Below are 23,323 nucleotides of genomic sequence, written 5' to 3' on the forward strand. Positions count from 1 at the left end.
GAAACTATGTGAAATTATTTTTGGAAATAGGATTCAAACCATGAGTGAGTGAATATGATGAGCTGGACCAGTCCCATTCTCTTTCAGGGTCCCTGGCCCTTTGGGGGACCCCGAAAGCTGTGGTTTTATTGAGTCCAGCCCCAGTGCTTAACACTGAATGAGCATTGGGAAAAATCTGCCAGCTGCTTTGAACAGAGGAAACTCTGGAAACAGAACAGGAAATGAGATGGCAAAAGCTCAACTTGTACCAAAAGGAACATTTGGAGGTGACAAAAAGGTTCTGGCTTCCAGACAAAAGCAGGGAGGCACAGACCCACATGAAGATAAAATGACAAAAACATCTCATTCCTAGAATTTAGATTCCGTGTTGCCCATGGGTGGGGGCCAGTGCTTGGGCTAAGGGCTGAGGTGTGGGCAGGGGCTGGGGGAGCCTGGGGCCCTCTACCAGGTACTGAATCAGCTGTGCCTGAGCAGGCTCGCTGGGATGGGGCTTTGCTGCCCCCTGGTGTTGCTTCCTCTTGTAGTACAGATAGGCAGAAAGATACCATCTCTGTAAGCCCGGAACCCACCACAGCAGGGGCGCCCATCAGAGTCATTGGAATCACCTGTCAAAGTGACGACACAGGCGCTCGGCCTTGCTGTTAACCTTGTGGCTGCCCTTGCGCCCTGAAGTTGGCTCCTGCAGCTGCTTTCTGGAGGAAACTTCAGTTGGGAAACCCTCATGCTCACGCAGGCCTGCTGTCGCTGGTTCTGACCCAGAGGTTCCAAACCAGCCCAAGGAAGTCCCAGGAAGGCTCAGAAAGTCCTGGGCCTCCAGATGAGCACTTCAGACCTAACCGACTTCTTCCTGAGGGTCTCCCTGACTTGGTCCTGACCCTCGGCTTTGAGAGGTCTCTCTGACCCAGAAGCCACTGACAAATTACCCTCTGAGGACACAGGGAACCTCATTGCAGACCCACAACCAACAGGCAACACCCTGTACTTCCTGGCCTACTTCTTAGGATCCTCTGCGTCCTTGACCTCCCTCGCCTCTCAGCCTCCTTAGCGTTCCGAGTGGAGGGAAGGGTGCTGCCTGCAGCCTGCCGGGGGGTCCTGTGCACAGTGCTGAGGGCAAGCCGTGCATGCCACCAGGGAACAAAGTCATTGCTCAAACACTGGGGCTTTATCTCCCAGCTGTAAGGTCCTTGGACAGTGGAGTCCGGGATGTCAGTGATGGGTGGTGGCCAGGTGCCCTGTCCCCGATTGTGCCACTGAGTGCCTGGCCCCCAGCTTGGGCGAGGGGGGCTTTATTGCCATATACACCAAACAAAAGACATCTGTGAAACAGGCAGATGGCTAACAGCTCTCCTTTCTTTTCTCCCTCCTGCCCTCTCCCCTCTCCCCTTTCTGCTGCTTCTCCTCCTCATGGAGACAGCGCCGTGGGCTGTTCAGGGTTCATGGGGTTACTGCTGCAGCACCCACCTGAGACCTCTCCACTGGACTCTGGACGGCATGTTTTTAGGATCTTGGCATGTGGAAGGGGAAGAACTCCCAAGCTCTCTTCCTTTCAGGCCTTCCCTCTAATCTCTGCTCACCGTGTCCCCTACCTCTGCTTCCCTCCACCCCAGCTATATATTCATTTGACCCTGAGGTTTCCTGGCCAGTATAGGGAAACAGTGGTAGATAATAACAGGCTACTCTAAAAGTCACTCCCCAACTCAGCGTGGCAGAGACATTTGTTAAAATGAACTTTTCATCTCCAGCAGCACCGGCAGGCAATCGGAGAGGGAAAGGCAGCGTAGCTGTATGGGGGCGGGTAACCTAGGTGGGCATGAAACACTGGGTAAGCTGCCACACAGCCACCAGATAGCTTAAGGGTTGACAAACTACGGCCCAGGGGCCAAATCTGGCCTGGCCTCATTCTTAGCCCCGTGAGGCTCTGGGGCTAAGAATGGCTTTTACATTTTTAAAGGATTGTTTAAAAGAAACATAAACAGCCCTGGCTGGTGTGGCTCAGTGGATTGAGTGCCAGCCTATGAATCAAAGGGTCTCTGGTTCAATTCCCAGTCAAGGCACATGCCTGAGTTGCAGGCTGGGCCCCCAGTAGGGGGCATGCAAGAGGCAACCACACGTTTCTCTCCCTTTCTCCCCCTTCCCCGTCTCTAAAAATCTTTTTAAAAAACAAACAAACCCACAAACAAGGGATATTTTGCAACAGACTGTATGTAGCTGGCAAACCTGAAATATTTACTATCTGGCCCTTCACCAGGAACGTTCGGGACAACTGCGACAAGCTGAAAACTGCAGAACACTTGTCTATATTCTTTAATGTTTTCAGTCTTTTCCAGGAGAGCAACCTGGGAGCACCCGCCACCCCACCTTACTACAATGGCTCCCCAAGGATGGCTACTCCCCACTACGTCTCAGCACCTCTGCAAGCGCCAGTCGCGGCCTTCTGTGTGTAAGGAAGAAGAGATGGCATGAAGCGTGTAAAGCCCTCAGTCCAGTGCCTGGCACACAGTGAGTGGCAGATAAAAGCAAGCAGTCTGGTGCCATGGTCAGGGGCAGAGGTGTGGGTCAGACTGGCCAGCACGGGTGCCCCTGCTCCATCCTTTGTTAGCTGCGTGATCTGAGGCCAGCTGTTTGTCACTAGGAACCTCAATGTTCCTACCTGTAAAACAGGCTAACCATAGGGGATAGAGAGTAAATAAAATATGTCAAGTGCTTGACAGAGCACCTAACAAACGTTCACCTGAGATGGCCCAGGTCCCCAGAACTGGTGGGTCTGAGACCATGGAGGCCAGCTCAGGGGCTCACCAGGCCGTGGTCCTTACTTGATTGGGTCGGTCTCATCCTTGCGCCTCTGCCTTTCATGTGCAGGCAGAGTCTCCCAGCCGAAGGTCAGGCTCCAGTCAAAGTTGCCCCGGCTATGGACTCTGCCCTTCTGGACGGGCTTGGAGAACTCAAAAGTGTTAAGGTCAATGGTGACAATGTCTGGGCTCACCACTGCTGTCTCGTCCTCGGTGATGCGAGCTAGGAGGGGCTCCAGCCAGCCATGGAAGCACTCACCTGCAGGCCAGAGCGGGAGACGGCTGTCAGGGCTCTGATGGCAGCTGAGCCCATGCCCCAGGCCAGGGGGGAGGATAAGAGAACTCTCCATTCATTTCCTAGCTGTAGGCGGAGAAACACAAGCAGGCTCCCCAGCTGTACAGATCACAGAGCCATCTCCTGAGAACCTCCTACCTTCCCCTCCCCCATCCAGAGATGCAGGCAGCTTTGGAGGGGAGAACGGAGGTCTCAGAGGAGCAACATGGTCCATTCAGATGACCCAGAAGCACAGGGAAGGCCCTGGGTGGGAATCTCCGGGTTTCCGGCCCATCCACTGAATCAGCCCTCCCTGCCCGAGCGCGGGTGCCCACACAGGTGTCCTCTTGCCCGGGAATATCTACCCCTCAAGCTCCAGCTCCGGTTGTAGACTAACAACCCCTTTCACTTGCTGGCCCTTTGAGATTTTCAGTGACACACACACGACTTAATTTGGCCCTCAGAGTAATAATTCTGTTGGTGAGTAAGGCTGGTATCCTCTCACCATCTGACAAATGACGAAACTGAGGCTTTGCTAGTGGCAGAGCCAGAACGGAAATCTGGGTCTTCTGACTCCCATGTCCCGGGCTTTCCCCCGCATGCATCCCTGCTCTTAGGGGAGTTACTTTTCCCTGACAATGTGGGAGGTTTTGTCTGTCTGGGGGAAGAGGGAGGCCTTCCCGGCTCCAGGTGGCCCCACAGGAAGAGCCCCACACAGATCAGTTCCAGTGGTAACTGGAGGCCTCTCTGGGGGCCGAGCTCAGAGCAAGTGCAGATCTGGGGGGACAGGAAAGTCTGGGGCTGCAGGGCTCACTCCCAGCAGTTGTGGGGCGACCACCTGTTTCAGGGTTGTGTGTGTGTCTGATAAGACGCCCTCGGGACTGGGGTGAGAAACGGTTAGGAAAAGCTGGGGCGAGTCCCAAGCTGCCTTCGCTCCTGGGACAGAGCAGGAAGGGGCCTCGGCCACAGCTCTCCATCCTGCCAGGGCGTGGGGCGGGGAGGGGGGACCCGAGCACACCCAGGTCCGCTCTCTCACTCACAGTGGGCGTCCAGGAAGGTGAGCACCTCGGCCTGCGCCACGCTGGCTCCCAGCAGGCGGGCCGTGATCAGCCCCTTCCGCTTCTCCTGCCGTACCACCCTCACGATCTGCAGCTGCTTCACGTACTGCTCCAGTTGCTCCTTTAAATGCTCTGGAAGGGACAGTGTCATTGTAGTCAGCTCACCACTTAGTTGCAAGCCTAATCCCCCGTGGGCACCAAGCCCTGGCGCTCTCAGGCCTCCAGCAGGCCTGAGTTTTTAACCCTCCCACACCAACCCGCAGGCACGCATGCACGGAGCAGTTCCGTGGAAGCTGATGGTGGGGGAAGGGGTGGAAGGAGGAAGGGGTGCAAGGAGGAAGTCCTGCATAGGGTCAAGCCCACCCTGCCAGGATGCTGGCCCTGCAGTGTCCATCCTGTGCCTGTTTGCCCACTGGGTACCTTCTCTAATGTCCACGACAGGATCTCAGGGTTGTGTTTCTTTGATCTAAAACCAAGCACGAACTTCCGAGAAAGGCTCTCAGAGGCCTCTCTCGGTCTCTGCGCCCTTTCAGCCACCATCTTTCAGAGCCGAGACTCGGGGCTCCTCTCCTTTCTGCACCCAGTTGTTCCTCAGTGTCCGGTTCCCTGCCTCCCTGGCTCCTCTAGACAAGTTTGCCAGGTAGGACACACAGGGGTTGATGTCTTACTTCCTGGGTCAGCGAGCAGCAAGCAGTCTTATTCTAATCTTCTTTATGACCTCCTCTGCATGTACAATTTTTTTTTGAAACAAAAAGATGCCAAGCAGCTTTTTAATTAAATTAAGAACATGTACCAAGTGCCTGCCATTGGCCGGGCAGTGGTGAGTCCAGCCATCCAGGGGACGGTGACCTGCCAGAGGTAGTGCAGGGCTGAGAGAGCCCGCAGGGGAAAAGCCGACCTGAATCTGGGGTGCAGAGGGCTTTCTGAAGGGGGGGGCGTCTCTGCTGAGCTCTCAGTCCCTCTGAGTGGGGGTTACTTCGCAGCCTTGTTATCCGGTGCAAACCCTCAGGGCACTGCAGATGCTACATTCTGAAACAGCCCATCCTGAAACACTCCAAAGCTCACTTATGTTGTATTAACTGCGATTCAGGTTTATCCATGTCACTGTTCTGTCCCTAACTGTGCAGAACGGAGTTGCCTGTAGTGTCAGAAGTGGAGGTGGAGGGCAGGTGTGACATTTGATTCAGTCCTTTCTCTTTTGAGCTGTGGATTGGCCTTGCTCAGACCTTGCTCCGAACACAGTCCTGTACAAACTGTGGGGCCTGGAATCAATTTGGGGTGGGGGTGATCTCTCTCTCTCTCTCTCTATCTCACACACACACACACATGCTATGCCCAAATATTGATACTTGAGCACCTACTACGTGCTCAGTCATTGAACTAGGTGCTTTCATGTTGACTTTCTTATTTAATATTCTCTATGAAAATTAAAACACTGAAATAGGGAATATTGTCCCCAAGGTTTATGTATTAAAAGTAGTCTCATTTGGCAGCCTCAGCCCAGCACTTGCTTAGTAAACACCTGCTTAGTAAACACCTGCTTACGCACTGCCCGGGTGCCAGATTCTACCCTGGCAGGGAGGGGCCGGTCTGGGTCCTGCCTTCAAGGAACTCCAGGACTCATAACCCAGTGGTATCCCCCAAGCGCTGGCTCTAACAGAAAGAAGGGAGGAGCCCAAACCAGGAGCCTCATCTTCTCAGTGTAGCTGATGTTTCCCCAGAGAACTCGCTTAACTGGGCTCACAGGAAGTTCAGGATGATGGAGACAACTCGGGGACAAAACATCACAGGAAGTGGGTTTTGTGGTAAGAGGCTGCAAAGCACCAAGCTGTGAACCTCAGGGGGGCCTGAGCTCTGCAAGGCCTTTCTCCCCCACCTTCCTCTAGGATCAGAGCCGAGCTTGGAGACACAGGGAACCCATCCGTACTCTCTTACGTCCCCTAGGCAATAAATAGCCTCCTCATTTAAGATGAACGCCCCACCACGCCAGCCTAGCTTCGTCCCCCAGGACCGGCGTCTGTAAGAGTCCTGTGACCTCCAACACACACACCTTACTCCGTCTCATCAACATGCAGACGGGCCTTCCAGGCCCCGCCTCCTTCACTCGGATGTCTAACAGAACCACAGACCAAACACGCCCGAAGGGGAACTCCAGGTTTCCTCCCACGCTGCACCCCCAGGCTGCCCCACGTCAGTGCGTCGTAGCCACGCCCCTCCAGCTGCTCTAACTGAGGCGTCGTGCCGGAGTCTCCCCTCTTCTCATCCTTTGCAGTCAGTCCATCAGCAAGTACGGCCGGTTTTTTCTCTCGGTCCCCCTGTCACCCCAGCAATAATGCCTTCGCTGGTCTCCTGGCCTTTATCCTACACCACTCTTCCCAATCTATTCTTGACACAGTGGCAGAGTTGTCTCGTAAAACGAAATCGGGACCTGGCCAGGCAGTTCAGTCGGGCTACAGCGTCATCCCAGTGGCACTAAGGTTGCAGGTTTGCTCTCCAGTCAAGGCACATACAAGAAGCAACCAAAGAATGCCTCAAATAGTGGAGCAACAAATCATTGTTTCTCTCTCTCTCAAATCAGTACATTAAAAAAATAACTAAATCAGATCACGTCACCACAGTGGTTTAAAGTTGCACCTGCCCTGACTGGTGAGGCCCAGTGGGTTGGGTGTCGTCCCACAAACCGAAAGATCGATTCCAGTCAGGGCCACGTGCCCAGGTCGCGGGCCAGGCTCCCAGGTTAGGGGCCTGCAGGAGGAGCCGGTCAGTGTTTCTCTCACACACTGAGGTTTCTTCCCCTCTGTCTCCCGCCCTCTCCCTTTCTCTAAAAATAAATGAATGACATCTTAAAGTTGCACTTAGAAAAAAATCCACACGGCATCATGGTTCCTCAAAAAATTAAACATAGTTGAATATTTGTGACTTCCACATAATAAAACCTATTATTTTAAAGGAAAAAAAGATATTAAACATAGAATTACCGCATGGTCCAGCCATGCCACTTCTGGTTATGTACCCCAAAAAAGGCGAGAGCATGAACTCAAATATTTGCACGCTGATGCCGACGGCATTATTCACAATAGCCAACGGTAGAAACAGTCCCCAGGACCATGGTACAGGCGAGTGGATACACAGATCCAGTTTATACAAACAACTAAACATTCAGTGAATGCAAAGTGCCCCCAAATGTCTCCTCCTGTGGGTTTCACACAGTGCACTCCCTCACTTCCGGCAGCCCCTTCTCTCCTTTCCTTTGCCTCCTACGGAGCCCTTTCCTGGCCCCGCCCCCCCTCACTCCTCCTCCCACCCTAAGGAACTTACTCACTGGGGTCCTGCTCCCTTCTCAGCTCTGCGGGTCCTGGGCATGTGTCTGATTTCCTCCCATCCATCCGGCAAATTCCCACAGGAGGGAGGGCTGGGCTCCGTCTCCCCCAGGGGCAGGGCAGGGCAGGGCTGTGGATGTGGATGTGCCCTTTTGGCAGCACAACAGACCGACAGGGGCCAGTTTTCAGAAGCCTGTGGCGTGCGCCCGACCAGGAGTAGACCTGGCCACTCAGGAGTGAAATCTGTGCCCAGGGTTCAGACCCTGAGGTAGGTAAGAAAAAGCTCCCCAGCCTGCCACTGGGCCTCCCCCACCCCAGCACCAGGCGTCCCCACACCCGTGGCCTCAGAGCACTGCCAAGTACCGGCTAGGAGGGCAGAGAGCACGGGCATTGCATTTCAGCAGAGACACAGCTCTGCCCTGTGTGTGTAATCAGAGCCAGTTAATCTGATCGAATGGTCAAATGTGTGGAAAATTTTACCCTGCTGTGGACTGCAGAGACTTCTGACCATGGAGCTGAGTTTCTCCCTCGTCCCCACAGAACTGAACGTTGCTGAAAGTATCTCAAGTGCCCGAAAGCCCTCCCGGTGGTGGTGTTTATCCTAGGACCCACCAAGTCCCTGGAATCACGGTGCAGAGATGCAGATGTGTGTGCACCTTGTTGTAGCAATTCTGCACTGTTCTCGGGAGACGGGCAAAGCTTTGAACAGATTCTCAAAGGAGGCCAGGACCCAGAAGACTAAGAATGATGCGTTCAGGATTTTCAGGCAGGTGAGTCCAAGATGCTGAAATTGGCCTTAAGAGAGAGCCCAGGAGACAACCAGAGAGGAGGCCTGCTAGGGGGAGGCACCCTGGAGGGCGTCTAGGGGCTGCTGCAAAGTCCACCCTGCTAGGCACTGGCTGTTTTCCCCTCAGATGCTGCCCGTGCCAGCCTGGCATTCCATCATTTGTCCGGTCTGGTCGGAGGAGTTGCCCAACTGGATATTGTATCTTATGGGCTCAAAGAATTCTGAGTGACAAGCAGAAACAGTTTGGACACAGGCGTGTCCAACCTTTTGGCATCTCTGCACCACACTGGAAAAAGAAGAGTTGCCTTGGGCCACACATTCAATACACCGTGACACGTAGTCAGAAAAAGAAATCTCCGTAATGTTTTAAGTAAGTTTACGATCTTGTGTTGGGCCGCATTCACAGCAGTCCTGGGCTGCACGCAGCTTGTGGGCCGCAGATTGTATGCCCCTTGGTAGAACTTTTGCCCCACGGGGTTCAAGAGGCGAAGCAGCAGAGGGCTGGGAAGCATAGGTTCGGGGGAGAGGGGTGACCGGAGAGCCCAGTTCGAGAGGAAGGGCAGCCAATATACTCGCTCCCCATTCCAAACAACCGTTCACTGCTACCAAGGCACAGCTCTCAAGCCCACCCCCTAAACTCTTTGCCCTTCCCTTTCCGGAAGCCTAATGTCATACTCTTCATCCACCAGATGCTCCGGACTCTGTCACTGCATCGGTGACACCCATTTGCCTCTGCTTTGTAAGTGCTGCTGGTGTCTGCCTGCCCTGGGGAAAGGTGAACTCACCACAGAAGTGGACTCGGCCATGCTCACACTCAGCTCCTCCTTCCACTGCCTTCCCCAGTCTTACTCCACTTAGCATGGCCCCTGATCTAGAGGAGGGGCCTGGGGGAAGGTCGGGAGCAGCGGCAGCTGTACTGCAGTGGCCGGGCGCACACTGGGAGGTGCGGTGCCGGTGTGCGGCTGCGTCGCTGTGGGAACATGGGCTGCGGAGGCCGACCTGGGAGAGCCCTACACACCAGGCACCGCCCAGGAGGGGTGCTCAGCTCCCGGAGACTCCGGGCCCTCAGCCCCTTTCCTGGGTCTGGCCCGTCATCCCGCTCTCAGGGGACTATAGGAACACGCCCCCCCTCCCCATCCAGACTCGGTCCCTGCCCCCAAACTGCCATCCCTCTGAGATGACGTCACTCTCCACCCAAAATATCTTCAATAACTGCTAATTTTTTTTCTAAATAAATACCTTCAGCACGACACAAGTTTCAATTCAACATCTTTTTTAGCGTCACTTTCTAAAACAAACCTAAGCTTCAGCCACATCGCACCTCTCAATTGCTCGCAAATGCACCCGTGTCTCCAGGACTATGTCTGCGCACGGTCTCTTCTGGGAACGCCTGTCAACCCTTCTTCTCTCCCCAGACACTGGCGCTTTCAGGCCCAGCGGCAATCTGTCCCCCACTGTGGGCCGTCCCAGCCGTGCTGGGTAGAAATAACGTCAACTGGCTACGCGCTGCTCCCACGCAAAGACTAAACTGAAGCTGATGCAAATGGAGCTGGACTCCATGCTAAGTACTCGGTGTCCCATGAATTGTCACCTGTCTCTGACCCCTTGTTCACCATGGGAGGGAGTCAACTGCCTTCATTTTCAGAAGAGGAAACTGAGGCTCAGAGAGGCTAGGTATCGGGCCCAAGGTCGCAGAGTTAAGAGGCAGAATTGGGATTTGAGTTCCCGGATGTTGGCCTCCCACGTCCACGCCCTTTCCCGTCTGTTGGGGCTGCCTTACGGGCCACACTGATACGGCTGGTGTGGGGAGGAGCCACCGGATCGGTGGGGGTCGTTGGCTTTTTCAGGGCAAGCTCCGCCTCATTGGTTACTTGTCATGGTATCCTCCAGGCCTGCGTCGGTGCCAGCCACAGAACACTCTAGATGTTTGTGGAATTGCTTTAAAAGGTGTTTGGTGAGCAGTTACCTATGACCAACTCCAACAAAGAGGGCACCGGAGGGGGAGTCTTGCAGGAACAGAGGAGCGGTGTGGTGGGGAGGAGCAGCGGGAAAGCCCGTCCCGCACTCTGCCCTGACCTCCCCCAGCATTTCCTCAAAGGGAGTCTTAGAAGCACCACTTCCAAGCTCTCTGTGCGTGTGGTGGGAATGAAGCCCAGGCTCTAGGAACACGGTCTCCCGCCGCCTGTCCCTACCTTCTTGCTCCTCACCTGCCTTCTCCTTGCTCCTGGCCTTTACGATGAGCTGTGGTGCCCGGCAGCAGACAGTGAAGGTGCCCGCTCCCTCAAGAGACCATGCCCTCCTTCCCAGAATAGCAGGTGGGACACCAGCCCCCGCCTCAGGGCCCCCCCTGGCCTCACCCTCAGTGCTGGCATCATCCACCAGGATGATCTCCCTCAGCAGGATGGCAGGGCTGGTGTGCAGGACACTGTACACCGTCCGCAGCAGCGTGGACCAGGCCTCGTTGTGAAACACAATGATGACGCTGGTGGTGGGCAGTGGCGGGCAGCGCCGGAACTTCTGGTCGACACACCTGGGAAAACGAAAGTGTAGATGCAGCTCTCCAAGACCCTCAGAGTTTGGGGGTCGGGGGTGTGTGTGCACAACACCCATAACCACCTGCTGCTCCCAGGAACCAGCAGCCCCCGTTCCCTGCTGCAGTTGAGAACAGCTGCCCCCAGTTCCCCGCTCAGCCCGCATTCGCCACCCCCTCTGAGCCTGGGCACGGGTGCCAGCCACCCCACTCCAAAACCCGGTTCCCCAGAGCCGGCTCAGCGCCCAGGCGGGACGCCCTCCTCCCTGCACCCCCTCCGGCTCCTCCGACCTGCTGCAGGAGTTCTCAAGGCTGACTGTCTTCCTCAGTGCGACGTGTACTGTGTAAAGCATCAGGCCATCCCGAGGCCCCAGAGGGAAAGTCATAAAAGGCGAATCTGACATCTGAGAAAAGCGACTACGATTTTCATGTTCTCGCTACCCTTGACATTCTCCTCTAATGCGTTTCCTCATTAGCTCCCTGCGATCGGACGACGCTGTCACAATCAGTTTCCTGACCGTCTCTCTCCCCTGGCCCACTCAGGCCCTCCGGCGCCTGGCCGCGCTGCTGCTCTTGACACTCCAGCTCCAGGGGCTTGTGGACACCTGGATCCTGGATCTCAAGGGAATGCGTGGCCTGACTCCCGTTCTCATCCCGCCTGCTAGTCAGAGAGATTTCCTGTGGAGCCGCCTCTGGCTTCCCGAACGGCCCTGAACCCTTCCCTGCTGAGGAGCTGGTGACAATTCCAAGTGGCACCAACTTCTAGGACTGTAATACTTGGCCAAGTTCTGAGGACCCCAGGTTCGCAACCCTAAAGAATCATGAATTTAGGGACGGGAGCTGCCACATGACACACCGGAAAGGGTATAATTCTTACGTTGGGGAAGACAAGTCTGAGCGGGACAGACACAGAATCTTTGACTTGAGGACAGCGTGGTCACAGCCACGACCACATGGGAGTGAGGCGGATTGCAGCTCGGAGGTCTCGGCACTGGCTCGGTGCTGGGACCGAGAGTGCACAGCTTCCGGTCAAGGCTGGAACCAAGTCCCGGGCCTGCGCGCCTTCGCTGGAGGGCGGACGTCAGGAGGTGTGGGCACGTCCCAACCGCTCCCCAACAGCTCGGCAGCAGAGCCCCGCGTTCTGGGGCAGGCCCAGCACAGGGCAAGGCCACCAAGTCTGTGGCCTGGAATCAGTCCTTCTCAGTCACCCCTCTGCCAGGTCCCGGTCCCCGGCCCCGAGTTCCCCTTTCTGTACCCTGCCACCTTCGTGAGTGTGTTTCCCTCTCACAGGTCTCCCTGCCCCTCTGGCCTGACCAGAATAGTCTTGAACCCCAAACCCTGGGACAAAGACAACTGGTCAGAAAAAGGGGTGAGGGTGTAGAGGAAGTCCTTGCCTATATTTAAAAATCCCTATCAGTTCTTTACTTGGCACTTGGTCCACAGCCACGGCCATGGCCACACCAGCCACTCTTTCAGCAGAGCCGGGCCTCACCCCACACCTCTGGGCGCTACTCACTCAGGGGGTCGAGTGTCGGGCCCCAAGGCCCTCTGCAGGGAGATCCGGTCACTGGCGAAGGCGTTGAAGCAGTGCTTCTTATAGCCTTCTTCCTTTTCCCGGGTCTCCTGTGGGGTCCACTGGTCCTTCTGAAATGCTTTCCCGTCCGCCCCAGGGCTTCTGGGGTCCTGTGGCGGCCGTTCCCAGAAGGGCTTCAGTTCAGCCGGGGTGTAGAACCCAGGGAGGCAGGATGTGTTTGTGGAGACCGGTGCCTTCTGGGGCTCTGGAGCCCTGATCTGGAGCTTGGGCACCGAATCCTTGAGGTTGTTCATGGCTCCCAGCATGAGGTCCAGGACGCGGTCCTTCTGACTCACCAAGGACTTCAGCCATGGCTTCTCTGTGGCCTGCTCCCTGGTGCTTACATCCCTCTGCAGGATGAAGAGGAAGAGCACGAAGGCGCTGCCCACCACGGCCAGGCGCAGGGGCATGTGGCGTCTGCGGAGGAGTCTCATCCTCTGGAACCGGTGGGGACCCCGGCTGAGTCGGCTCTAGCGCTGGGCCCAGCCCTGGAAATAGCTTGACGTGTCGTGGTGGCCACACCTCGGGGCCTGAGCCTGAGAAGGGAGGAGATGAGGAAGACAAATAAGCCAAGGCAGGGTGGAGAGGGAGTCAGGGGTTTGGGGTTCAAAGCAGGCTCAGTTCCTGAATAGTGACATCACCTTATCCAGTCACTTAACTCTCCTGCATCTATGTCCTCCATCCCTAAAATGAGGAGACTGGAATCAGTGTTTCTTTCCTGCCCTAAGATTCTGACATTAATGGATATAGAAGAACCAGGACACTCGAACTCTAAATGCAGAGATTAACGGGCATAACCACTTTAGGCAACAATTTGGCAATTCCGCTCCTAGTTTCGTATTCCAGACAGACCCCAGTGCACATGAGCTGGGAGGCACTCACCGGGGAGTTTCTAGGTGCACTGAGTAAACGGCAAAGGCAGCAACCATCCAAATGTCCATCAGCAGTAGAATGAATAAATAGGTTGTAAAATATATCCATATTATGGAGTACGCAACAGCAGTGCCAAAGACTGAACCACTTTGACACGCAATGCCCCAGATGTTATGTCGGGTGAAAAAAGCAAGTGGCAGAAAGATACATACAGTATGGTTCCATTTATAGAAAACTGTAAAATTTTAAACTAAACAATATATTGTTTATGAAAACAAAAATGAATATAAAATATTGCTCATGAATAAAAAAATAAATATGTAGTAAAGCTATATATAAAAAAAAAAAACAAAACTAAAGGGCCCTGGCCAGTGTGGCTCAGTGCATTGAGTGCTAGACTGTGAACCAAAGGGTTGCTGGTTCAATTCCCAGTCAGGGCACGTGCCTGGGTTATGAGCAGGATCCCCAGTAGGGAGTGTCGAGAGGCAACCACACACTGATGTTTCTCTCCCTTTCTCCCTCCCTTCCTCTCTTTAAAAATAAATAAGCAAAATAAGAAAGAAAGAAAACTAAAGGAACAGTGAAAGCAGAGTTTCTGAAGAAGGAGGAAACATACGGGAATAAAGGCACCACCAAACTTCAAAGCAAAGTGCTTTTTCTTAAAGCGGGAGGTGGCTGCTTCTGGCACTGTTATTCCTTATAGCCTAAACATATTTTATAAATATTCTTCTGCATCTACTCCTATTTGATAAGACATGGATATCTCGATTCTATGACAACACCTTCCAGGCGGGACTGAGCTCCAGTGTTCGTCAGCTGACACCCCAGGCGTACACATCGTCCCACGGCTCAGAGGACGTTTGTGGAATTTTCTGTGGAGAGCTCTGGAAACACGAGGTGCCACTGTTAAGTACCAGATGCTCATGGCGGCAGACCTGCACACAAATCCCAGTTCTGCCCCTTCTAGTAATAACAGCACCTGCTTCCTAGGGTTGTTACAAGGGTTAATAAGTTCAATGAAACAAACATGGAAAAAGCTTAGTTGTCTCTGCTCACAGTAGATTCTGAAAAAGTGTTAATTTTTCTCATCAGTGGCTCTGTGACCCTTGGGCAAATTACTTAATCTCTCTAAGCCTCAATTTCCTCATCCATAAAGTGGGGATAACTAATACCTAACTCACAGGGCATGGTGAGGATCGAATTAGAGCTAATGTACAAACCCTTGGCAGAATGCCTGGCACATACTAATCCCTTAGTAAATGGTATCAATTTCTATCCTTATAATTAATAAATCTCTGCTCAGCTTTCCAGCAATTTTCCTCAAGCACCTGGTCCTTGGCCAAAGCCACACTCATTCCCGTGTGGCACATCTTGCTTAAAAGTAACTTTATTTGAGCTATTTAATTATGTTGCTTGAACACGAAAGCTCCTGCCCGTGGAGAAGCCTGCCGTCTGGAGCCACCTGGATTTGGGGAACATGACCTCAAGGGGAGCATGAGTCATTCTGGGTGGGCGAGACAGGTGGTTTTCTTTTATAACATCAGACACAGCCACAGCATCAAAAATCAAATAAAATGAAATCTCTCTGAGCATCTATTTTGCATTAGATGTTGCCTAGGAGACAGGAGAGGAGCTTGTTCGCTCTGCCAGTGTTGGTGGAGCACCTGCTATGTGCCAGGTACTCTGCCGGGCTGGGGAGACACGGAGCTGAGCAGGCCCAGCCTTCGAGAAGCATGCAGTCAACTGGGGGAGTCCGATTTTAAATACAGATCACTCGGGGAGACTTAAGAGAGGCGCCCTTGGGTGCCGACAGAAGATACGAGAAACTCTGTGGGTGGGGGAGGGTGACATCTGAGAAGAGGTCTCCACGGGGAGGAGGCTGGGCTGAGCACTACCCCACAAGCAGGAGCCGGCCAGGCGACGTGGGCACACGCGGAGGCCCGGGGGCAGGAGACGGCAGAGCCCGTCGGAGGACGGCAGGCAGACTGGGGCTGCGGGAGAACGAAGCCTGAGGGAGGCAGTAGAGGACGGGCCTGGGCAGGCGGGTGCTGCCAACTCACCATGCCAAGCAGTCTGCCGCCGACCTGAAGTCCGAGGAGCAATACAGGGTCAGAGGGAGCTGGCGCTGCAGGAGGGACCACGTGATAGCTGGGGCAGGGCACCTGATTGGCAGCGGGATGGCCACCTAAGAGGGGCTTGGGATGTGACCCAAGACGGCAACAGTGCTGATGGCGGGGGGAGGCTGTGGTGCTAGAAAACGCCCCTTGGGTGACGGGTGGGGACAGTTCAGTTCGGCCGGGGCACGAGGTGTGAAAGGCTGCTTTCCCCTGGGATTTTAGGGTCTAGCTGGAGGACAAAAACTGGTACCGCTGGGTCTAGGCAGCGCCTGTCTGGGAGGAAAAGGAGCAGGGAAAACATCTTCGCTGAACCCCCTTTTGTACTTTGAACCTGACTGTATTACCTATTTGAAAAGTAATAACATTAAAACACTAGCACAGGCAGTGAGTGCCCAGTTGGAAAGGCAGAGCTCCCCGTGGCCTTGAAGCAGGCTTCAAGGAGGAGATGGGGATTCAGTGCGGAGTGAGTTTCCTGCTCCAGGTGTGGAGCTGTGCTGGGCCGGCACAGGCAGTTCTGCTGGAGCTGGACACCTCGGAAACCCTGAACTGCCCCAGCTAAGCACAAACGGAGCCCAACAGGAGGGGAAGTGTCTGCCATGACAGTGGCAACCTGTCCTGCAGGCCATGCTCCCTTAAACGGAAACAGTCCCATAGAGAACAGGCTGACAGCTGGAGAGAGAGTGGGGGGAGGTGCCAGAGGGCTCCGTGGGTAAACAGATTGAAAAAAAAAAAGAGGGAAAATAAAAGAATGTAACCTCCCCCCAAAGAAACAACAGTGTTAACAGTTTAGTCAAGTGCTTAAGACTCACCTCCTCCAGGAAGGCCTTCCTGACCAATTCACTCAGAATCACCAAGGTCACTTCAACCCCCACTTCCTGGTATTATGTCATGATCCCTCGAAGTGGAGTTGGTCTTTATTCCTTTTATTTCCCCTGAAGAGAGGGACCCAGGGTTAAATTGAGCCCTTCCCTGACATACATTCTCTCAATCCAAGAGTCTGCAATTCCTCAAGGCACTAACCACATCCTGAAATGAAAGGAGACACCTGTGATTAGCCTTGGCAGTAAGGCCCTTGTTCTCTAGTTTGTTTGCTCAGCGTGTAGGTGATAGGAAAAGAGTCGCTCAGAAGAGACACATAATCCGATGGAAGACAGAAGACTGGGATTAAGGATTCCCGCTCTCTGAGTAGATGATTCCCAGAAGTGTGGTTAGCAAGGTCGGGGAGGTTGCCCTTCCACCAGCCTTGGGGAAGCAACAGCCCCTCTTCTACGCACCAAGTGCAGGGCTTCATCGATCTTCCCCCGAGGTGTCCTGTGTGGCTCCCTCTCCTTCTCGTTCCCACAGCGCGGCCACCAGGTGCCCTGGCAAGTGCGCCCGCACCCACTCACTGCCCTCCTCCTGCTGCTGCTGAGAGTTCATGCCCAATTCTTTTTCCTCTTGGGATTTCAACACATTGAACCATCCTGGGTTTCAGTACTGAGATGACGCCAGAACACAAATGCACCTTCTGTCACTGGTCTAAGGGAACTGAGCCTTCCTGCAGCTCAGTGTCTATGAAACTGCTGACCACACCCCACTATAGGGTTGTGAAATACATTTAGACTGTTGCAAATCAGCATGAAAAAATTATTTAAAATTAGAATGGAATAGAACAAAAAAATCAAAGTAGGTCACATGTAAAATAGACAATGTTTTGTTAAACATTTCATTTCAGTTACTATACAGAATATATAGTGTTCCGAAAGTCTTAGGGAAGTCTCACACTTCAATAACTTCAGAAACAGAAACACTACAGACTTTCAAAGAACATCATTTGAAAGTTTTATTTAAATTTCTTTTACCTGCCCTGGCTGGTGTAGCTCAGTGGATTGAGCACGGGCTAGGAATCAAAGGGTCGCTAGTTCGATTCCCAGTCAGGGCACGTGACTGGGTTGCAGGCCAGGTCCCCAGTCGGGGCCATGTGAGAGGCAACCACACATTGATGTTTCTCTCCCTCTCTTTCTCCCTCCTTTCCACTCTCCTTAAAAATAAGTAAAATCTTAAAAAAAATAATAAGTAAATTTCCCTTATTGAGTTTTATGAATTTGGAAAAATAAATTTTTATTTTAATGTTTGTCTCAATCCATTGATGATAAACATTTCCTGATACAAACTGAAATGGAAAAATTTTTATTCAAAAATTCATAAAGGTGGAAAATGTAAATGACTACATTTCAAATCGTGTTTTTTGTTCATTTGTAGAATCCATACCTCTGATGTGATAAAAGTGCAAAACTGCCCCAAGTCTTCTGGGATACCCTGTCACATGTTAAGTGGGCATGACATTTTGTTGCAAAATGTCTTTCTTGCTTTGCTCCAGTCACAGAGCTCTGAAAGCCAGCGACTGACACAGCCCGTCCCCCAGGAGCCTTCTCAGACCTGCAGCAGAACTCCTCCCTCCCGGCCCCACCCGACCCTCAGCGGCCCCGTCACAGCCTTCCCTGTGTGGGAGCAGTCTGCTCTCTCTCACACCCCTGTGACCTCCCGCACCAGACGGGCCAGGCTGCGTTCACCTCTTCATCACTTGCAAAGTCTAGCACAAGTTCACTCTGTAGGAAGTAGTCCATGAACTGTTGTTCAAAGAGCCGAGGGCAGCCTGGTGACAGCCACAGGGACTTCACTGGGTGATCTTTTGAGTGCACTCACTCCACCAAGCACCGAGTCACATGCTATTCTGTTGTTAGGCGTTAGTGCGCCATTCCGACTCGGTCTGCCGGCCAGTCCAGCACCCTCGGATTTTACAGGTGAGGCCGGAGTGGTTGGGTTACTTCCACATTGTCCCACAGCTTGTGGCTCCCCGGCGCAGATGGTGGTCTCTAAACTGCCTGGCCACTGCTCTGTTCCCACATCTCACCTACCCCTTGCAGGCCCCCTGGGGAGCTGGGGGACTGGGTTTGGATCTCCTGAGCCTGAGCAGGGCCGTTTTCCTGAGTGTCCTGACTTTACTCTCAGATCCCCACCCCCACCCCAAATCCCACTCAAGACTACAAATGCTTTAAAGACGCCCAAACTGAAAGTCCCAAACAAAGTTTCAGCTTTTATGAAAGCCAGGGTAAACCACACAAAACACACCCTTGCTGGCCAGGTGACCTCTTTGTAACAAGGTTTCTTTCTGTGTATCCACTGAGTGGCTCACCTCCGGAGACGTGGCAGCCAGGAAGTGAGGCACCGCCACAGGGATGTTTGTTCAGGTTGGTCACACTAAGGCTCCATCACAGGTTTCTTGAAAAGAGGTGACTGTCGCCTCTCACCCAAGGTGCAGGTGCATGGAGCTGGACACCACCGTCGGGGAGGGAACAAGTCAGTTTCAGGCTACTGGTGGGGGCAGAGGGCCAGGAGGCAGCCTTGGCCGAACATCATCCTGTTCTTCCTTCCCTTCACACAGACATTTCACTTCCTCTGCTCGCGTGCTGAGAACAAGGTAGCAAACCACCTCCTTCAAGCCTCTCCTCCCGCTCCGACCCTTCTGCTTACAGAACGTTGCAAGGTTTTCACTTTCCTCCATAATTACACCTTTAAGACATTTCAGCTGCTATGGCTTATTTGCCCAGAAAGACACAGTGTAGGTTATTTCTGTAGCTAGTCTGGTAAGTTCCTTCCCCAGCACACCCAGGTTCATTTTATGTTCGTATAACATGTCAAGCTGAAGTAAACCCAAACAGCAGGCTTTCAGCTGAAACGACCTAACCAACTCTGTGCACACTGTAAACCTAGAACAGTACAGACATACACGGCACATATACTTGGCACGTATACAGTGGGCACTCAGTAAATATTTGTCGATTTATTACAATTTTGTGAAAGTCCTTGAAAATCAAAATGATATGTGACCCAACAGGAAGTCCCGCAGCTGGATCACAGGTTTTCACTGGGGCTCCGTGCAGGCCCCGACAGGCCGGCAGGAATGTGCGACTGCACCCAGACCAGGAGACGGCCGGCTCCTCGGGGTCCAGTGACGGAGGAGGAAACTTCAGGGGGGCGTGACGTGGCATTTCCCAAACCCTGGTGACAGGCTGGGTTTGAGAGGAGGCAAACTGCTCCCCCCCCCCCAAAAAAAAAACCTCTCCAAAAAACCAAACTAAAAAACTTGAATTGAGTCTTATCACCTGTTGGCTGGGCGTGCGGAGGGAGGATAAAGGGGGACTGAAAGGAAAGGTATTCCTAAGGGCTTGGACTGCTCTCCGGACTGTGGAGGGGGCAGCAGTGAGTCTTGCCTTCTCTCCCCCACCCACCATCCATGCAGGGCCACCAGAGACTCAACATGCCTCACTCTGAAGTCAGGGTGTGTGTTCTGCCCGCCCCCCAGCCAGCATTCCCAGTTTCCCCGCTACAGCCAGCAGCACCGAAATCCTAGAAACCACCACCTCTGCCCCACTCCAGCGGGCAGCGTGTGTAGTTCGGAATCCCTTCTCAGTATCAGGTTCACCCCACCCACTGCCGAGTTCTGCTGATTCATTCTCTGCCTCCCCAAACCCTCATCTGAGAATGCGCCCTTATCACCCAACATCTGGAGGATAAGCAGAAGCTGCCAGCCAGCGCCCTTTGCCTCAGGCCTCCCTCTCCCTTTCACAACCAGAACAGCCACATCCATATTTCTCACCCTCACTGGCTCTCTTTCCTCTCCACTGCCTTTCCCTTATATTCTTGCTAAGCAAGCCATGTTTCTTTTCCCTTTCACATTCTGATGCGAAACTCCCCTCCTCCAAGCAGCCTTCTTAGTCCAAGGTGTATCTTACTGCCCTCAGTATCAAGGTGCATTTGTTTCCAAGTGTCACTACCCATGTGTCGCCACGTGGGACTTCCCCACTAGATTTTAGGAGGGAGAAGTAACAGGTCTAGACACTAAGCCACCTAGGTCCTATTTGCTTGCTCTTTCCCAACCCTTAGATCCTGGGCCCTGATTTCTGCCTCTAGGATGCAATCCCCCTGGCCCTCCCACCCCTTCAGGGTCCCCCTGCCCTGAGGGATTCGGTTATGCTGTTCCACTGCTCTCATCTGTCCTTTGTTCTCTGTTATACGTCAGATGTAGAGCTGATGGTGCGGATTGGGTTTCTTCCTTCCTTCAAATCTCTTCGTAGGGCTCAGGACCAGGTTGCCCAGGGTACAGAAGAATAACCTGACCCCACAGGGCTCTTAGGTGCCACAAAAGAGTCTTCTGACAGTGCCTTTTCTCTCCAGACTGAACCCATCCTTGTTCACTGTGCGAGCCTTTTCAACAGCACAATTATAGCATTGAGCTCGACAGAGACAGTCACTGCCCTGCACTTGACCTCTCCCTTATTCAAACCCTCACTCTCATTCCCATCAAATGAAAACGGACATTTTTGGGATTTCCCAGAGAGGAGCAGGGGCTGCACGAAGAGCTAGTTTACCCAAGTCTTTGGCACAGGGATTCACTGGGTCCCCCGGCGCACAGGCACCTGCTCAGGTCCTCGGCTTCACTTCCAGGGCTGGGGACGCTCGAACAAGTCTGTGAGAGACAGGAGAGAGTTAGGACAGTACCACCACTTTTAAAATGACCACTCACCACACCAAGTCAAGTGACAGTCATCTTCTCCATTTTACACAGGAAACTGAAGCACAGTGAGCTAAAGTAACTTGACCAAAGTCACATAGCGAGGAAGTAGCAGAGGCAGGATTTGCACTCGGGCCCACGTCTCTCCAAAGCCCACCCACTGCCTTCCCCATGACACCTCCCTGCCTTGTATTTGGCTGGTGCTTAGAGCTTTGCCAAAGCTCTTTCGTACACACCTTCTCATTTGCTCTCCACCCAGGGAGTGTTTATGTGATTTGGCTAAGGTTAGACAGCTAAATTAGCGACAGGGCTGAGTCAGCCGCCTGCCTCCATTATACCCACTGCCTTCGGGAATTGAGAGGCCCTCGGTGCTAGGGTTTACTGCCCCTCCTATTCCTGACTTCTGTTCTAGGCAATGGCTACATGGACTAAGCCCATGGCCATAGCTCCTGTCCAGTTTTCTCCCGCCTGAAGTTGAGCTAAGGTGTTTCTGACCTCAGAGGGCATCTGACACATACGAGGGTTTCCCCTTTCATGCCTGAGTTCTTCTCTGCTGCTGTGGGAGGGAGTCAGCCGTCCTGCTAACTGTGGGCAGTGATTACCAAGGACGAGACCATAGCGGTCATCCAGAATCCTTTGTGGTTGCACCAGCTTCAGACTACCTCTTCCCTTTGACAGTTCTGTTCTGTTTTCTGCCCTGGTGTCCCTAAAGTGTCACCTCTGGGTGCCTAAAATGAATGGGATTCTTGAGGAACAGGAGCGAGGGAAGTCCCTGCAATCACACCGACTTTTGCTGGATAACTTGAAGCAAAATCTATAGCATATACCATCCATCCTGTGAATTTGCCTGCCTCATCCTTTTTACCTTTCCTGTGATGGGTAGGGACACAGCTGATCTGTCCACAAGGAGGACAGGGCCTGGGTGGTAGAACCCACCTCTAGTAAAATGACCGCAAGCCCCAGGTTCTTTGGTGTCTCCAGAGCTGCTGACCTCCGTGGGCCTGGGGGTGTGCTGAGAGCACAGTATCAAACGCTCCCTGGGACTGTTGCAATGGGTTGTTGGCTAATAGAGGGGGTCTGTTCTAAGTGCTGGTGGCAAACTGCACCCTCCCCCCCCACACACACACACAGGAGAGCTCTGTCCTACCCTCTGCCGACAGGGTCTTGGGGCAAGTAAGTTTCTCCTTTTGGTTAGCTAGGGCTTGGAACAAATGACGGGGAAATGGGGAAGTTGGCAACAGCCACAATCATGAAGATACATCAGACTCCCTCCCCACAATGGCACACGGCTCCCACTTGCAAAAGGCCCAAGGCCCCAGAGGGGAGACTTCTGAGACGACCCCAGCCCCCCAGGAGGCTTCTCCTGCCTTGCCCTTCTGCGCAGGGGCAACACAGCACTGGCGGGAGGTCACCTCTGTGAAAGAGTTCCTGTAGCAGGGCACAGAGGGTGGCCCACCCGCGGAGGCTGGGCACACAGGATGCACGCAGCGGCCTGGGCGAGTGAAGGGAAGAGGTGGAGAGCCCTGGAGCGAGGGCGCGGGCTTGTCCCTCTCCTGCCCCACCCCTACGAGCCAGAGCCCTGGGCTTGTCTTGCACTCATCCTTTAAGGGGCAAAGGAGGAGGGGATCCTACCGCGGGAGGAGCTAGAGGCCACCAGGACCGATTAGGACCATTGTGACCCACCCTCTGCATGTTACTGTGGGGTGCGGTGAGGAGGAAGAAGAGGAGGAGGAGGTGGGAGAGAGCGAGGACCAGGCAGAAGCGAGAGACTGGAGGGAAGTCTCGAGAAGGGGGACAGCTCAGGGTTTCAAGTCAGGGGGAGGGTCGCAGGAGGCCCTGGAGGCTGCTTCCGAGACTCACCTGCTGCGCCGAGGCCGCGCCGCCGCCGCCGCCGAGCAGCCCGTGGGTTTTCTGACGGGACGTCCTGGGGGGCGGGGCCGCGCAGGATCCGCGAGGCCGCCGGGGCGCGTCCTGCCCGCCCCCCCGCAGGCCGGGTGCTCGGCGGCCGCCCGGGTCCCGTAACTTCTCCCCTCCGCCTGCGGGCCGCTGCCAGGAGCCCAGCTTTTCCAGATCTCAGCCCCCGCACGGTGCGGCCTCCGCGGGAAAAGACCGGAGGGCCCCTACCCACCCCAAAGTCCAGGGGCATCGCCGGTCCGGCTGGCGGCGCGGCGGGAACGCTCAGAGCCCGAGGCCGCGGCGCTGGAGGGTTAACCCGGGGGCAGGCGGTGAGCAGCCCGGGGCTCCGTCCGTGTTTGCTGCTCACCGGCGGGGCTGTCCCGGGCCAACGACTCCTCCCCTGCACATGAAGGCGGGAGGGCCTACCCTCACCGTCCAGAAAGTACACGGGGGACGGCTGGTCGCACAGCCACGGGGATGCTCGCAGCGGGTCCCGGACCGGCAGCAGCAGCAGCATCGGATAATCCGTTGGGAAGGTGGATTCTTGGGTCC

At 54.2% G+C, this 23,323-nt stretch overlaps 1 protein-coding gene and 1 long non-coding RNA gene across 11 annotated transcripts in view; one reads left to right on the forward strand and one right to left on the reverse strand.

The window, feature by feature from the left end:
- LOC119043266 (uncharacterized) overlaps nucleotides 1-5,282 on the forward strand; it is a 38,747-nt gene extending 33,465 nt beyond the window's left edge. Inside the window, exons 3-4 of one of the 2 annotated variants that reach the window (XR_008391026.1) lie at nucleotides 2,318-2,499; nucleotides 4,655-5,282. This is a non-coding gene — a long non-coding RNA (uncharacterized LOC119043266). Of the gene's footprint in view, nucleotides 1-2,317; nucleotides 2,916-4,654 lie in introns of those variants that run through there. The other variant, XR_005081382.2, reaches the window with a different exon arrangement.
- The window catches only part of GALNT6 (polypeptide N-acetylgalactosaminyltransferase 6), a 30,061-nt gene extending 7,225 nt beyond the window's left edge, over nucleotides 1-22,836 (reverse strand). For 2 of the 9 annotated variants that reach the window (XR_008391025.1, XM_037137157.2), the window contains exons 1-8: nucleotides 22,736-22,836; nucleotides 20,733-20,830; nucleotides 18,497-18,632; nucleotides 16,131-16,347; nucleotides 12,275-12,867; nucleotides 10,586-10,758; nucleotides 4,104-4,253; nucleotides 2,814-3,048 (exon numbers count right to left, since the gene is read on the reverse strand). Coding sequence is in view for 8 of the 9 variants with exons in the window: in XM_037137157.2 (XP_036993052.2) it covers nucleotides 2,814-3,048; nucleotides 4,104-4,253; nucleotides 10,586-10,758; nucleotides 12,275-12,765 (1,049 nt within the window). In the remaining variant the exon portion in view is untranslated. Of the gene's footprint in view, nucleotides 1-2,813; nucleotides 3,049-4,103; nucleotides 4,254-10,585; nucleotides 10,759-12,274; nucleotides 12,868-15,264; nucleotides 15,595-16,130; nucleotides 16,348-18,496; nucleotides 18,633-20,732; nucleotides 20,831-22,735 lie in introns of all 9 variants that reach the window. The other 7 variants (XM_053662282.1, XM_037137133.2, XM_053662281.1 and 4 more) reach the window with 7 other exon arrangements.
- Nucleotides 22,837-23,323: the final 487 nt, after the last annotated feature.

The sequence above is a fragment of the Artibeus jamaicensis genome, unplaced genomic scaffold (genome assembly GCF_021234435.1).
Source record: "Artibeus jamaicensis isolate MK-2021 breed Jamaican fruit bat unplaced genomic scaffold, CSHL_Jam_final contig_233, whole genome shotgun sequence".
Lineage (NCBI taxonomy): Eukaryota > Metazoa > Chordata > Mammalia > Chiroptera > Phyllostomidae > Artibeus > Artibeus jamaicensis.